Source organism: Primulina tabacum, chromosome 15, assembly GCF_025594145.1.
Source record: "Primulina tabacum isolate GXHZ01 chromosome 15, ASM2559414v2, whole genome shotgun sequence".
Lineage (NCBI taxonomy): Eukaryota > Viridiplantae > Streptophyta > Magnoliopsida > Lamiales > Gesneriaceae > Primulina > Primulina tabacum.
The window spans coordinates 30,407,882-30,424,255 of record NC_134564.1 but is presented as its reverse complement, the minus strand read 5'-3'; the positions used below and the strand labels follow the sequence as shown (position 1 = coordinate 30,424,255).

Genomic DNA, 16,374 nt, shown 5'->3' with positions numbered 1-16,374 from the left:
AAAACCGTCGCTAATAGCGACGGATTTTGAAAACCGTCGCTAAAAAGCCAACGTGGAACTCAATCCATGCTTACGAAGCACGGACGCTGCTCCACATAAGTAAGCACAGTTTGCCGTATTTCTGCAAACATTTTTTTTTACATTAATTTTGAAAAAAAAAAATTTACATTATTTAAAAAAAAAAAAACCCTCTTCAGTGGGGAAATTGGGATGGATAGGGTTTGGGATGATTGGACGTGTGGGATGGGCGAGGAGAGAGAAAATTACATTTTAATAAACTTAGATTGATAATAAATGAGTAAATGTAGGGGGGATCGGGTTGGGACCTGTCCCGTAACTATCATATCCAATCCCAGTCTCGATAAAAATTGAGAATCTTTTTTTTTTCCCGATCCCGTACACGACAAGTGTAGGGACCCGAATGTTCGGGATCCCGTCGGGTAGGGATGTGATATCTCGATTTTTTTTTTTGAAATATCTCGAGACCTATAATTCAGTGGTCAAATACTCAAATATAGAAAAATCAATGCTGCAACACAACAAAATAGCAAGTACACTTGTGTTGATCAAGGCAACATATTTATTTCATCAATCAAGAGCTGAAATGAATAGCTAAAGTATAATGACTTCAAAGTCATTACTGAATGGTTGTTTAAAAAATTACCTTGGCTACACTAATTGTTTGTTGCTCCATAGCTTCATGAATGGTTGCCCTGTCATGTTCCCTCGTACGTACTAGCAAATATTTGCTAGTGGGAACCTTGAGTACAATTATATTGTGAACAATAATATATTCAACAGAATGTTGCAATTACTGCACGTGTATCTAATCAAACCAAAATGAATCAATTACTGCACATGTTCACCTAATTAATAACAAATGACAAATATTAGTAATCATAGTACATTATATTCCAATAATAAGAATGTTGCAATTACTGCACATGTGCACCTAATTAATAACAAATGACAAATATTAGTAATCATAGTACATTATATTCCAATAATAAGAAATATAATTACCAAATAATAGTAATCTCAATGAACAATCATGGTGTCACTTAGATTTGCTAGGAATTCCTTGCATCTATCCAATGAACACAAACTTCAAAAACATCCGTGTATATATGATATATGGGAAAATATCCTTAATTTTAGATAGCAAATAATACAATATAATAAAAGATAACATAATATTAAAGACACTATATTAGCACCAAGGAATTTTCAACAAAATAACTTAATGTATGCAGAATTCAGTCATCTGAACACATATTTCAAAGAAGAAAAAAATGTTTCACTGTTACGATTTCGATAATTTAAAAACATCAAGACAATTACTGTAGAGTTGCACCTATTCTCAAGTAGCATTCATGACTTTGTAATGACATGAAATTTGTTGATAAACAATCAAGGACCTTTGGCAAAAGTGTCACAAAGTGTTGACCTGCGAAGAACCAACTCTTGAGTCTTGGGTGATCAAGCAAGCGATAGTACTGTCAGATGGCAGATCATGAAGTGAGTAAAACACAACACGAGCAAGGAAAATGAAGGGCTGCCTGGTATGAAATGGCTCTTTGAGGAAAAACAGAGCCATTAACTACTAAAGGCAACAAAAGGTGAGGATATTTAAGGCACAAAGATCTTACTGAGCATCAACCACAACACTTCAAGTGAAGGAATTGAGGTTTCCGTCCATTGGCTGCAAGTCGTCGGGCCTCGGCTGAGCGCGAGACTGCGAGAGAAAACCCTAGACGAAGGAGAAATCGGGAAACTGAAATGAAAGGGGGAAATGAAAATGTTAATTATAATTATATTAATAATTAAAATAATATAAATTTTAATAATATTTTTTCGGGTCGGGACGGGAATCCCGTCGGGAGGAGATTATATACCCTACCCTTCTCCCGAAATAAATTGGGACGGGAAAAATCCCGAACCTGCGGGTCGGGAAATAAACGGATCGTGAATTTTGCGGGAAGGGAATGGGATGGGAATCGGGTAGGGTCGGGAATCTCGGGTTTTTTGCCAGCACTAAGTAAATGGGTGAATAAGGAGTTTAAAAAAATGATTTGGCAGAGTCAGGGAGTGCAAACAATAAATTTCTGACATAAGGAGTGAACATCAAAAATTGTTTCTAAACAGGGATTTATCCCCAATTTCCCCTTAAAGGAATAATTAAATAGTAATATTTATTCTATTTTATTAAAGTTGAACACATGATACTAACCAGTTAGGAAGGATACCAACTTTTTCTTCCACATTTACCTTTAGATGATAATAATATTACACTTTTGTTTTTTGTTTTTTTAAATTTCAACACACACTTTAATTTTTTTATTTCAACAACTCAAATATTAATTTAGTCCCTTCAGAATTTGTCAAATTTATTTTAATCTATCGATAACGATAAAAAGATGTACACACATATCGCGTGTGCAGAGTAAGTAGTTATTATTATTATTACGTGTGTTAAACCAAGACTAGGATGTGAATTAAAAATAACACAAAATGAAGGACCAAAACTGCAAATACCTTCAACCGTGGATGTGATTTCTTATCCCCAACACCAACAAGAACATTATCTCCCCGTCAGTTGCCACTTCTGTCTGTCTCAGTACAGTGCAACTCTTCGCATTTGCTCGTTCAATCTTCAATGAACATTCTTCAACATCTCTCCCGCCTCAAGCCCTCGTCCCCTCCACTCACACTCGTCCCGCTCCCTCTTCCCTCCCAGACCCACTTCCCAATTTCCGTTAAAACCAGTCTTGACCACCGCAATACTTCTACTTTGTCGCTTTTCGCCACCCTCGAGAGCCGCGCATCAGCATCCGTGCCAGCTGAAGAATTTGGTGACTACGATGCAGATGAGAGTTACGGTGAGGTGAACAAGATCATCGGCAGCAGAGCGCTTCAAAATGGCCGCGGGATGGAGTATTTGATTGAGTGGAAAGACGACCATGCTCCAACTTGGGTCCCCTCCGACTATGTAGCCAGAGACGTGGTTGCTGAGTACGACTCTCCTTGGTGGACCGCTGCCAAGAAGGCTGATGCCGCAGCTCTGGAGCGGTTGATTGCATCCGATGATGGAAGGGACATTGATGCCGTCGATCAAGATGGTCGCACTGCACTTTTGTTTGTATCTGGCCTTGGCTCGGAGGAGTGTGTTAGATTTCTGGCGGAGGCTGGAGCTAATATAAACCATAGAGATAACAGCGGTGGCTTGACGGCGTTGCACATGGCCGCCGGCTATGTGAAGCCTGGCGTGGCGAAATTATTGCTTGATTATGGGGCGGACCCAGAATTGGAAGATGATCGAAAGCAGACTCCTTTGGAGTTGGCGAGGAGTATTCTAAGGGTGACACCAAAGGGAAATCCTGTGCAATTTGCTAGGAGATTGGGGCTTGAAAATGTGATAAAGATATTGGAGGATGCGATATATGAGTATTCGGAGGTGGAGGTGATATTGGAGAGAAGAGGGAAGGGGATGAATACGGAATATCTAGTTATGTGGAAAGATGGAGAGGCTAACGAGTGGGTGAAGAACGGAATGATAGGGGAGGATTTGGTTAAAGATTTTGAGGCTGGGCTTGAATACGCAGTGGCGGAAAGCATTTTAGATGAGAGGGAAGGAGGAGAAGGGAAGAAAGAGTATTTGGTAAAATGGACAGATATGGAGGATCCCACTTGGGAGCCTGAGGAGAATGTTGATCCCGATTCGATCATGGAGTTTGGAAAGGGCCAGTCAAGTAAAGTATGTGCCATTGTTGATTAAATTTGCCTTTTGGTGTGTGAATGACTGATTCTGAATTTTGGTGCCTAATATTGGTGTTATGTTAAAATATGATCTTCACAGAAACTTGTGATGGGATTAAAAATTCAGCTTTCATTCTTGAAATCAAAATTTTAGCTAGTGGACAATGTTTTAGGTTCAAATCATTAGATTTCATGCTGAAACTTGTTTCATTCTTTTCTTTGGCTGATCAATCGTGTTTGTTTCATTATTTTTGACACAAAAAGTTTTATTGGTTATGTGAATGATGCATGGATGAATAAATTGATGGATGATCGATCACATTAACTGGATATTTGTGGAGTGTTCTACGACTTTCGGGCTCATGCCACATTGACAAATGTGTTGGAGTCATGAGTGTTCGGTAGTCAGTCCTAAGGGGGAGAACTAACTAAATCTGATTTCTCACATAGTGCAAATGATGACCAATTGACAAAAAAACTGCCAACTTATCACTTTCTCTATCTGGCCACTGGGATCAAGCTTGTCTTCTCCCTTAAGGACAATTACTTACTTCTGGTCCCCGGGAGCCTCTTGTGAGATACTTCGTCAAAGTGAACATGTTAGCCTGTGTTCCAGGAAAGAGATTCGAGTTTAATGACTTAGTTGTATCTTGTGCTATCCATTCATGCGGTATGTGGAAATGAATATACTCGAGAGATTGAAAGTCAAAGAAGTCCAAAATAGAAAATTTTGCAACTGTCCCATTGTGATTTACACGGTCCAAAGTTGATTCTCAAAGATTGGCCTTGAATTGCACGAGCAATGTCAATTTTCTGAACTGCAAAAATGCATGGATTCTGCTTTCAACATACAATAGTTTCATAATCATGTAATCGTAATTTAGTAAATGCGCGCATGCTAAAGCCATATAACTTCTGGCATTTACCCCTTCGTTTCCTGAGGGTGTCTAATTTATCTTTATAATTAACTTAATGTTCTAATGAATAACTAACTTCTATTCTATCATTTGTACCTGCAGATTACTGAGCCGCCATCTTAAATTGTTTGGGAAAAATCTGATCGACAGCACCTTATTTTCGGGTATGTTTGGATCCTATTGCAGTTTGTATACTCTTCAAATTTGCTAAACAAAAAATTGTGTAGCGAATTTCTTTCTCAACTTCCATCTGCCTGTGCACCCGAAAATATATTCCTTCTATATACTAGTTGCTAGAGGTGCGACACCTGTGAAGCATGATTTATTTGTTGAGATCCCCAGCTGAACTATGTAATCAAATTCAGAATTAGTTTTTGGAAAGCCTGTGCTGCATTTGATTCAAATGCTTTATTTTGAATGCATTGTGTTCTCTGGAGTCACTTGCAGTTGCCATGCATGTTATTTAGTATAAAGTAATCATCTTCTTCATTGAGCAACTCTATTTAGTGTAGGCGGTCCATTATTTATTAGTATACCTTATTAGTTTATAACAAATTTTGAATGATAATTTGTATTTTATACTTAAAAAATGGTTATCATTACCAAGGGATGTATTATAGTTTAATTTGTTTAGTGATATACGTGCATATTAATTTGGTTGACATGCATGATTTGTATAATTATTCCGAAATATGGTTGGATAAGCATAAATTAATTTACAATTATATCAAAATTTGATATTTATATATATACTTATGTAGATATGTATACATGCATGTCCTTAGATTTAAAAAATCTACTTCACCATAAATGCGTTGGTGCAATCCAGTCAGGAAATACTTCACCATAAAGGGGAGAGAAATCACCCTTTGTTGGGTCTGTCACCAATCATACCAGAAGAACTTGCAAAATCTTGTATGATGTACACTTTCCTGTTAAGTATTTGATCTTCCTCAGCTGTCATGAACGTGAATGACGTATAATTTTGTACTCGTGCGAATCTTGCCTCGACCTTAATAAGTTCATTTCCTGACCGGTTTGGATATGGAAGAATCAATACAAGATAACAGGAGGTTGCAGTTGAAAGAACGAAACAAAGTCAAGGATGGTTAAACATCAAGAAATGAGTCGCTAGAGAGAGTACGAACACTTACTTCAAATGGGATTATTGATTTAGTCTTGTCGTCAGTGGATTTGCCGGACCGGTAAATCTCGATTGACCAGTGGCGCTGTTTTTTGCCATTTTCCAGTCCATTGATGGTATCGTTCGATTTTCTCATCAGTGGCGGGGAAAGGTCGTTGCTTAGGTTCGCTATGCGACCTGGTTTTGGTTTTTGAAGATTTAGTATTGCTCATGTAATTTCGTAGGAAGCTGGAGTCGGATGTGACTTGATCTGGGCAGTTTGCAAGTCTTCGAATAAATGGTTTGTTGTCATGCCAAATCCAGAAATGTTTGGAATTTGTAGGTGCCATTATCTCTTGTCGCCCATCAAAGGACTTAGGACTTGAATTTGTGAAGGATGATGCTGATGGACTGGGGCAGGGATTAAGATCATATTCTTGTCGCGAGACTGATAGATGGCTGCAGCCATAGTCTTCAACTCTTTGAGCTTGTTTGTGATCCATGCGCTCACTTATCCTCCTAGTAAGTACTCCCTTGTTCCGTGATCAACCCTATTCTCCTGTAATAAAGTTAATTAGAACGAGTAATAGGAAATGTTGCCCTATTCTGTGGCCAATTAATCATTGGTACACATAATATTTGCAGACACGGATGCAATTTCCATAAAAGAACTAGACAAGACATGCTCTATGTTTTGCAATCTGAGCATCAGGAGCCGATGTTTGTTTGTATGATATTTTTATGGGTTGGTCTGCCATTTGAACCCTTTGCATACGGGTGCGAACTTGAATCGCCATCACAGCATGTACAGACCTTAGAACATAATTCATCTGTTTCCTAACCAAGTAACCCTTCACGAGGGCTTGCAATTTCACTAGCCCTCTTAAAGCCCGCAATGCTTTCCTTGCCTGTTCGTATCTCAACCCCTATAAAGCATGATGCACCAACAAATGGAGAAGTTTGGGACTAGATATGAGTATACTTACCAAATGAGCACGATACACGGCTTGTATTTTGGTATCAGCTGCATTAGTTTAATGCTCGAGGTTGTGGTCGTGTTCATGTTCATGTTCGGCGGAATCAAATAGTTTATGTGATCTGAAGCTCCATCTCCGTTTTACTTTAGGCCCTTCTCCTACAATCGCCACTTCTGTTCCTTTCCCTACCAACAAATTCCTGATCCATTTGCCTGCCTTGCCCATGTTTATATGATACTAATCAACACACCTAAGAATATATTTGGATCACTATTTTCGAATATTCAACTTAATTTGGAGGTGGGATTTTTATTATACACATATATACGCATGTATTTTGATTAATTGTTTATTAAGTTTTAAAATATAGGCCTGCATAGGCTTTCCCTTTGAGCAAAAGGGGAAAAAGAGAGAATTTAAAATTATATCGTTTATGATTTGTCAGATACATGAATATAAGCATTTCACTCTTACAATTTTTTTTTTCCCCAAAAGAGAAAGGTATTATTAAGGGGCTCTATTTTATTCTAGATAGACAGAAAAAGTCTAATTTTTTTTTTTGGACACAAATATATATATATATATATATATATATATATATATATATATAGACAGACAAAGTCTAATTTTTTTTTGGACACAATATATATATAAATAATTTGGTCCACATTAGAAACTTCAATTATGTTATAACATAAACTCTCTCACAGTTGAATTTTGTTAGAAAAATCTTCAATCCGACTAATTCATGAAAAAATATTATTTTTTTTATTCGTCTCATGGATATAAATCTGTAAGTCCATCGTCACGTTCTGAATTTACAATATATCATTCTACACATTCAGCGACGACAACAAAAAATGAAAATAAAAATAATTGTACGTAGCTTTTTATGCTTACAATTTATTTATGCATCACGAAAAGGAACGAAAGTGGAATAGCCGAATTTGTGTTTATGTTCATTCTTTTTTTTAAAAAAAGGTTTAAATTTAAATTTGTCGGTTTACCTGTTTATTTAAAAAATATATATATAAACAAAAATACTCTAGTTTTTTGCCTCCCAACTAGAAATATAATATAATAAGTTTTATTTATTATGTATTAAATACTTCAAATTCCCAATTTTCATTATAGATCCGAATTGGTTTGTTTACTTGTTCTGCACGGCGAGTGGTTTGACAAAAAATATCATTGGTCGATATCCAAAATGGACCTTAAACTGAATTAAGGAGTTTGTTTTTTTTCAACGAAGAAACTTGTATTATATAACATCCAATAACTGAAACGATGACATCATTGATTGGTTAATAATAGTTTTTTCACGAGCATGTACATATAAAATAATTGAGTAGTCTCTTGTGATACGGTCTCATGAATCTTTATCTGTGAGACGGGTCAATCTTACCGATATATTCACAATAAAAAAGTAATACTCTTAACATAAAAAGTAATACTTTTTCATGGATCACCCAAATAAGAGATCCGTCTCACAAAATACGATCTGTGAGACCGTCTCACACAAGTTTTTGCTTAAAATAATATTTTTATCATATTTTTTAAATTATATAAATTAATTTAATTTAATCAAAGAAAGAAAAAAATGTAAATATAAAAATTTTATGAATAGGTCTCTTGCGAGACGGTCTCACGAATCTTTATCTGTGAGACCGGTCAACCCTACCGATATTCACAATAAAAAAGTAATACTCTTGGCATAAAAGTAATTTTCATGGATGACTCAAATAAGATATCTGTCACAAAATACGATCCGTGAGACCGTTTCACACAAGTTTTTGCTAAATTTTATAACAATGTTGAGAATTAAATAATTTGTATTAGTTTGTTGGTTGATTGGTAATTTAGAGAGAAAAGTATGAAAAATAAAAATGTTACGTTTTATCGACATTTGACCACTAAAGGCCTAAAGTAGATGTTGAAGCGAAGCCGAATCGTCCAGGAAATATCACTAAATCTTCATAAACTCTCTTTTAAATTGCAGATAAATTAAATTTTTGTTCCATAACTACACATATACTTGATAAACGAATGAGTGTATGTTTTTCGTTTTATCAGAAGTTATATCTAGTGATGATTGTGCAACTCAAATTTTTTAATCATATAGCAGATCCGAGCACCACATTTCGATTGCTCAACACAACAAATATAATTATTAAACTCAAAAATAAATATATATTAACAATTAGAACTCAACGTTTACGCTAATAATGTATTGTATGATTTAGAAAAACTAAATTGCACTGTTACAGAAGCTATTCCACATACTCACATATATTAAATTATTAAAAACAAGAAATATGTAATATAATCAAATACTCCACCAAGACCTTCTGGAATCACACACATTATTTTCCAGTCAGCCACCCATGATTTACACACATCTAATCTAGTCTGACCCTTTCTCCACCAACTAAATTTATACCAAAAGTCAATAAATCAAATTAAACGCCAACATATATATATATATATATGACAAATTTTTATATGAACTTGACTTTTGGAGAGATTTATACCGCTGTTATATTTGAAATTTTTGCACAGGTCGAAGAAGCTTCCGCTGGTTTTATGTACATACACACATATATGTATATATATGTGTATATATAAAACCAATCCAGGCACACATATATTATATTGTAAGATTAATTTATAATAATAATAATAATAATGGGGTTCTTCAATTTTCATCGTTTTACTACAATCTTGTTACTCTTAATATTGCCTATAATTACAATTACGGAGGCTGATATTCTTGAACCTTTCTACGGTAATCAGTTCTATCAACTATCTCGATGGCGAAGATGGTGATTTTATATTTCGGGTTCGAGTCTTAAAATTTTCGTCGATGCATTGATCGGAGGAAATTTAATACACACACAAGACAAATTTAGAATTTGGTTTTGTGTGTACCTGCTAAAAAGAAGTGTGATTTTATCCATAGAAGGGATTTTTGGTTTTGTGATTTCAATTTTAGAATATATATTCATTATTTTTGTGTTTGGAAATTTAGATAACATATGTAATGAAGTGCAATGTGGAAAGGGAAGTTGTGAGTCAGATCGGAGTTACCCATTCGGGTTCAGGTGCCAATGCGACTCCGGCTGGAGACGAACGCGGCTGAACGATTCCGATGAGCAACATCTACTCTACCTACCTTGCATCATACCAAATTGTGTGTATACTTTTTTTTTTTTTACATTTAGTAATCAAACTCAAAATCCATGATGAATTAATATACAACTTTTCATTTAAAATTTGGAATATTTCGATCGGATCAAGGGAGGATTATTTCATGTAAATTAATTAATACTGCAGGTTCCCTTGATTATTCGTGCATGCCAGCAGCTCCGCCAGCTCCAGCAGTTCCATACAACACATCTTTCTTCGACCGTACGTAATAATTTTTTTTTCACCTCTAAAATCAAATATATATTTAATTTTATAATATTTATTTTTTTGAATAAAAAGTAGGTAATTATTAAAATAAAATTGTGTGCTTCAGCTTGTTATTGGATCTATTGTGGGGAAGGGACATGCACGAAGAACACAACACGCACACACATATGCCAATGCAACCCTGGATATTCAAATCTCCTCAACATCTCAGCATTTCCATGCTACTCCGATTGTAAGATCATAATATATTTTCGTTATCGATTTTATATACGTACTCTATGTACGTATGTATATATGTATATAATACGTCTAACGTCGAATAAATTTAGGTGCTATACAAGCCGACGACTGTCAAAGACTTGGAATAAGGGTGTCGAAATCAACTTCGGGTTCGTCTTCAAACTCGACTGATGATAGTGGAGGTTGGTTTTCGTTTTCGTTTTCGATTTTAATCATATGTGTGTATATGTATATATATATCTAAATAATTAATATCATATACTTTGTTGTAAACTTTTAATTGATTTTCTTTAATTTCATATATGCAGCAATTACAGCTATTTCGATGGGGATATTAAGCTGGATGGCTATGTTGATTATACCTACTGCATTTATTTACTTGAAGTAGGGAGATTTTTATTTTATACTTTCACAATATTATTTATTTTTTCAGCATGTGATATAAATTTAAATAAAATAAATTTTCTTGTATAATAAATAATGTTCAGACTGATTGTATAATTATAGTGATGAGGTTTTGATTGTATAATATATAGTATGAATAATTGGATACTCGCGTGGTTTAATTTGTTTATTTTCATGCCCAAACTTATTGTTTTTTTTTTTTTTTGAAAAATTATTGCATAATAAATTATGTTTCGGAACCTTTCAATATTGAAATGACTCATGTTCGAGTCCTCTCATTCTCTAGAATATGATTTTAAAAAAAAATGACTTGTACTGTTGAAATCAGTCCACATGATATCTATAATAAAGTATTATTAATATTAATTATTGTTGTTATAAACGTTAAATTGAGTTTGATCAAACTTTATTTATGCTTATATCAATTAAAAAATTGGGATTATTTTAATTAAACGTGGGCTACATCTATATTAGGGGTGAGGTAGACGATTATTTTATTCTTTATTTGGAAAATAAAGAGTGGTGTAATAGTGAGGTAGACGATTATTTTATTCATTTCACATGCTTTTTTTCGTCAAAAGATCCGATGAATATATAATTAATCGTTCGTGAACGACAGTACTACTGATACGTGTGATTTCTTGAGAACTTCTCGTGGGTAAGTTATCGACGCTACACCACTTGATCTGATTAACTAAATGAATCATAAAAAAACGACAACAAATTTTAACGGGTAATAATATTTCTGTTGGGGACGGAGCCGGTGATAAAAAAAATGATAAGATTGATTTCTAAGAGATATGAGATAATACCGACAGATAGACATACATCTTCTCGAACTCATGAACCTAACAATCAGAGCTATTAGCACTGAAATAGGTTCATTATACATTACACAAGTATAAAAAAATAAAATTATATTTTTATTAACTATAATTTTTGGCCTATTAAAAAGTGATTGATCCATGAAGACGTATTTTCTCTAGCAATTTCAAAACCTAGATTCTGTCCATGCTTTTACATACATATATATATAATATAAGAAAGAAATACCAATATGGCATGGACTGTGCATTTTTTTTTTAAAAAGAAAGTTTTTTAGAAGATGCGGGCATCTGGTTTTTTAACATTTATTTTATTTAGTAAATATGTTCTTGCGAATCTTTATTCATAAAATGAGTTAATCATGCCTATATTTATAAAAACAGTAATACTTTTGGAATTGAATCATCATTTCACAAATTGACCCATAAACCATTTCACCTGAATTTTTGTGTTATTTTATAACAATCAATATGTAAAGATACGAAGGGTTTCTAATAAAATATTATTAATTTTAATAACAAATTGACAAAGTAATGCAAATAAGGGTAGCTTTGTTAAAATAAAATATTCTGCCGTCTGGCTTCATTCGAATCAAACTCGAATGGCGGATTAGATATTTTTTTTTAAAAAAAAAATCGAAACTTAATTTTTAAAATAAAACTAGTAATAAAAATAATAATTTCTTTGTAGATATTTAAATATGACATTTCTATTAGTCGTAAATTCAATCAGGTAATCAATTCAAAACAGCCCATTTATTTAATCTTCGAAACTTGTAATTTCTCAGTTCCGAATTACGCTTTTGATTCTGGTCTTTATTCCGCCTAGTTTATGTGCTTTCCATATTTAAGGAGTATTCGCAGATACGCATGAAAATGTGAAGCCTTGTTATGCTGTATATGAGAAGTCCCAGTTTTATCAGTTGATCCAGCACGCATAATTCTGGCATTGTAAAATATAACAGCTCGATATCCGTAGTTGATACGAAGGCACACCGCGGCCATCTTTCAAGATTCGCCCGGACGGAGTATTAGAAGTGGTATCAAACAGGGAGCCAACGTAAGGATATCGCTACCTACATTTAGATTAGATAGAGGTCAGTAGAGTTGAGATCTGCTTACCCTGGAATCGATACGGGACATATCATATTCCGGCTTGAGTACTGAATTTCTGGATATATTCATAAGCAAGTCTCTGTGAAAGTTCCCATCTATGTAGGCAACAAAGTCTGATGATACATTTTGTCCATAAATCGGGTAAGTAATATTGAAGTCGATGAACATAAGACAACTCATGCAAATAGTAGAAAAAGGAGGGGGTGATACACTTTACCTCTTAGCAAAAAAGTGGGAAGCTTGGCATCAATAGTGGATCAGCAAGTAGGGGAACCGAAAGGAAGCAAGCAACTAGCAGTCTATTGATGTCATCACGCACAATCACATGGAGATTATGATACTTTAGAGGGTGACACACACACACATCATAGTCATTAATCTTTTGTACATACAGAGGATATACGATAGGTTAATCAAATATACTGCTTCATGAGGCTCAAAATTTGGAATGTTATCGACGGTTTTACACGATTATGCCACCAATTTCAGGCAATTAGAGTCACACAAACATGTCAACTTTAATAGAGGCATATTTGTCAATATCTAATGGGCGTGTGCATTAGAGAATGGTTTCCAAATCCATCAATAATAGAACCACCAATATTTCAGGGCTAAACCTAACAAAGTACCAAAACAAGGAAGCCGCTTCTCGGACGTACAAAACAAAAACTTACTCGCATAAAAGTCATATAAATCCTCGGGAGCCACTTTAAGAATCACAACTCGGGTGAATCAGCATGTTCAATTGTAACGGGGAATTCATATTTTGAAAGATGTGTGATTATAATGCCCTTAGTTCTTAATCAGCCTGCAGATATATCTAGCAAATGGGGCATTTATTTTCGTAAAACATGGATAAATATGGAAGTTGTGCAACCCATAGTTTATAGTGTAGCCAACTCAAGCCCCCTATCCCGTTGGCACCCGCGGCAATGGATCCACAGGCTTGATGGGGTGCATATCACCAATATTACTTCTTTATTACATCTGTTAGTTTTCCCGCATTCTAGGACTTGCCTCCACCTACCGCAAGAAAATATCATAATTCACTCAACAATCTTAGTGCTGGACCACTCAACAAAACATATCCACGGCTCAAGCAAAGTTCCTCTCACCAAAACAAGGAAATGTTTTACAGGCAAAGAAGGATACTGATGCGTGCCACATAAGAATCCTAGTCAATAAAACCATGTTATTGAAAAAAAACTTAATAGTTAATATGTGAAACAAAATGCATCTGAAAATAAGTAAAGAAACAGAGGATCCGAAGTACTTTCTTTCAACTCATCAACAAGATAATCTTTTTCATTTTCAGTTCATTCCACTGAGCTACAACGAAATTTGCAGCAAAATTAATTGTATCGAGACAATGTAGATTAAAGGGACAAAATAAATTTCAAAAAATTCTTCACATTTTCTGCTTACCACAGGTCAAAATTATCTTCACTTGGTTTTGATACTCACTCCTTCGCCGCCTGCAATAATCACAGCAGTTGTCATATCTAAGAACAGGCCATGCTCCACCACTCCCTGAAGTGCCGCAATCTCCTTCCCCGCCGCTCTTGAATCCTTTATCGGAGTCTTGAAATACAAATCCACAATATAGTTCGAATTATCAGTAACATATGGCTTCCCATTTCCATCCAATCTGAGCTTCGCCTCACACCCTTCTCCCTTAAACATTTCCTGGAGTCTCACCAAATTGTAGTTCCAGCAGAACTGAACGACCTCCACAGGCATTGCGAGACCCGATCCGCCGAGTCCAGATACCAGTTTAGAGTCATCCACCACCACGACGAATTTATCCGAAGCGGCTTCAACCATTTTTTCACGCAAAAGTGCTCCACCTCGGCCCTTCACCAGGTCGAGATTTGGGTCAACCTCGTCCGCTCCGTCAATGGCGAGGTCCAGGTGCGGATGGGCGTCGAGAGTGGAGAGTTGGATTCCAAGTGAAGCGGCTTGTTCTTGGGTTCTTTTGGATGTAGGCACACCGACTATATCCGTGAGTTCGCCGGATTTGAGCAAAGCTCCAAGCTTGTCGACCACGAAGGCGGCGGTTGACCCAGTCCCGAGGCCGAGTACCATGCCGCTTTTCACATACTCAATGGCTTTATCGGCGGCGAGTTTTTTAAGGTAATCTTGAGTGAGAATCGGGGCGGAGAGGCACTTGATGGAGAACTTGGAGGGGGTGGTACGTAGGTGGAAACGGGAGGTGGCACGCTGAAGGGAAGAGGTTGAAGTGGGGGAGGGAAGAAAGGCGGCGGTGGCGGTGGCGGTGGCGGCGGCCATTGGAGGAGAATGGGTGGTGGGAATAATATCTGGGAAGGCTGATCAGATATACAACGAGAACTGAATCTGATCTGCCTCTTGTTCGTGGGTAAAGAGTTGGTGGTCGGGAGTTGTTATATTATAATAAAATTTATCCCAACTTTTTATTTTTGAATTTTGGAATATTTTCCCAATAAAATATTGGAGAAAATTGTCTTTTTTCGTTTCTATATTATTAAAATTAATAATGAGATCGGGCTTGTAGCCTACTGAATCTTACCCGTCAGATTAATTGGCTCTTCTCCCTGAATTCGATCCTCTCTCCCTCGCATGTGTTATAATAAAAAAATAATAATAATAATAGAAACTTCACACACAAGTATTTTACATATAGTTTTTTTATATAATCTTTTAGTTCGGTTCGATTTCGAATTTTAATATAAAATTTCGATTAACCGAAAAAATTGAAGTTTTATATATAAAAAATATATATTATTGTATTTTCTAATATAGTTTATTATGATATAAATATTATGAATTTCTAGACTTAAATATATATTTTTAATAAATATAATTTAAATTTATTTTATTCGACGTCATCAGAAAGGATAGTTTTTCTGAATATCAATGACCTTTTTAGTCATCTTTTTCAAATACCGAAAAGAGAATGTGATCCGTGTTGACTAGCAACTAATGCTACCCCATGAATTAACCATGCCCAAGTTTACTCCATTGTATTTGAGTTCATCAGCGGCTCCAATAGTGGCCCGACAACATTACGAACTTTCGATTATTTCAATTAACGGTGTGATACAATATGAAGACGATATTGTCATTAGTTACACTTATCTCTTGTTATTTTCGCATATGATCATATCTGATGTCATTCAGTCACGCCCTGGGTTAAGCCCACACAGCAGGAAACTAGAGGCGATTAAAAATAAGCTACTGTTTCAATTTTACATGTACGGGATTGGAAAGAAATGAGGATGTAACATATTACAAATGATATGATATGTCGAGAATGAATTTCAAATTTACCGAAAACCATAATTAAATTGACGGGCCTAAAAGATTGGATTCAAATGCCCGTTTGTCTCTTTTTTTTCTCCCCCTCCGAACAATCACAATGGATCAGTGCTGAAAATTTGGATTGGAAATTGATGGGTTATAACTCAATTATTAGTCAGTCCACTAAATTTTGTTTGTCATCCAACCCATTAAATCGGGTACAATTTTTTAAAATTATTTATTGAGGTCCTTTATCAAGATTCATACGTTCAACTAGACCCGTACAGGTTAAAGTCCGTAAAACTTTTTGAAAATCTATAAAT

The 16,374-nt window shown here is 35.3% G+C and overlaps 4 protein-coding genes and 1 long non-coding RNA gene across 5 annotated transcripts in view; 2 read left to right on the top strand and 3 right to left on the bottom strand.

Annotated features, from left to right (window-relative positions):
* Positions 1 to 2,573: 2,573 nt before the first annotated feature.
* LOC142526674 (signal recognition particle 43 kDa protein, chloroplastic-like) lies at positions 2,574 to 5,091 on the top strand. The gene is made up of 2 exons (XM_075631217.1): positions 2,574 to 3,754; positions 4,776 to 5,091. Exons 1-2 carry the CDS (start codon positions 2,657 to 2,659, stop codon positions 4,794 to 4,796), a joined length of 1,119 nt encoding a protein of 372 aa, XP_075487332.1. The 5' UTR covers positions 2,574 to 2,656; the 3' UTR covers positions 4,797 to 5,091.
* A 167-nt stretch (positions 5,092 to 5,258) lies between these two features.
* Positions 5,259 to 6,998, bottom strand: LOC142526071 (uncharacterized). The gene is made up of 3 exons (XM_075630344.1): positions 6,918 to 6,998; positions 6,474 to 6,722; positions 5,259 to 6,341 (listed from the first exon to the last, which is right to left on the bottom strand). Exons 1-3 carry the CDS (start codon positions 6,996 to 6,998, stop codon positions 5,859 to 5,861), a joined length of 813 nt encoding a protein of 270 aa, XP_075486459.1. The 3' UTR covers positions 5,259 to 5,858.
* Positions 6,999 to 9,400: 2,402 nt separating this feature from the next.
* Positions 9,401 to 10,979, top strand: LOC142527241 (uncharacterized). The gene is made up of 6 exons (XM_075631982.1): positions 9,401 to 9,558; positions 9,802 to 9,963; positions 10,107 to 10,181; positions 10,294 to 10,419; positions 10,517 to 10,609; positions 10,736 to 10,979. The coding sequence occupies exons 1-6, from the start codon at positions 9,459 to 9,461 to the stop codon at positions 10,813 to 10,815; spliced, it is 636 nt and encodes a 211-aa protein (XP_075488097.1). The 5' UTR covers positions 9,401 to 9,458; the 3' UTR covers positions 10,816 to 10,979.
* Positions 10,980 to 12,393: 1,414 nt separating this feature from the next.
* On the bottom strand, positions 12,394 to 15,169 carry LOC142526234 (putative ribose-5-phosphate isomerase 3, chloroplastic). Its single transcript, XM_075630498.1, has 2 exons — positions 14,198 to 15,169; positions 12,394 to 12,732 (listed from the first exon to the last, which is right to left on the bottom strand). The coding sequence occupies exon 1, from the start codon at positions 15,059 to 15,061 to the stop codon at positions 14,216 to 14,218; it is 846 nt and encodes a 281-aa protein (XP_075486613.1). The 5' UTR covers positions 15,062 to 15,169; the 3' UTR covers positions 12,394 to 12,732; positions 14,198 to 14,215.
* Positions 13,941 to 16,374, bottom strand: part of LOC142526236 (uncharacterized) — a 49,082-nt gene continuing 46,648 nt past the window's right edge. Inside the window, exon 2 of the long non-coding RNA XR_012815210.1 lies at positions 13,941 to 14,055. This is a non-coding gene — a long non-coding RNA (uncharacterized LOC142526236). The remainder of the gene's footprint in view (positions 14,056 to 16,374) is intronic.

Coding starts and splice junctions, on each gene's coding strand:
- LOC142526234 (XM_075630498.1), bottom strand. CDS start 15,061: ATGGCCGCCGCCACCGCCACCGCCACCGCCGCCTTTCTTCCCTCCCCC.
- LOC142526674 (XM_075631217.1), top strand. CDS start 2,657: ATGAACATTCTTCAACATCTCTCCCGCCTCAAGCCCTCGTCCCCTCCA. Junction 3,755..4,775: donor GAAAGGGCCAGTCAAGTAAA/GTATGTGCCATT, acceptor TTGTACCTGCAG/ATTACTGAGCCGCCATCTTA.
- LOC142526071 (XM_075630344.1), bottom strand. CDS start 6,998: ATGGGCAAGGCAGGCAAATGGATCAGGAATTTGTTGGTAGGGAAAGGA. Junction 6,723..6,917: donor TTGTAGGAGAAGGGCCTAAA/GTAAAACGGAGA, acceptor CATGCTTTATAG/GGGTTGAGATACGAACAGGC. Junction 6,342..6,473: donor CAAAACATAGAGCATGTCTT/GTCTAGTTCTTT, acceptor GAATAGGGTTGA/TCACGGAACAAGGGAGTACT.
- LOC142527241 (XM_075631982.1), top strand. CDS start 9,459: ATGGGGTTCTTCAATTTTCATCGTTTTACTACAATCTTGTTACTCTTA. Junction 10,182..10,293: donor CAACACATCTTTCTTCGACC/GTACGTAATAAT, acceptor TGTGTGCTTCAG/CTTGTTATTGGATCTATTGT. Junction 10,610..10,735: donor CTCGACTGATGATAGTGGAG/GTTGGTTTTCGT, acceptor TCATATATGCAG/CAATTACAGCTATTTCGATG.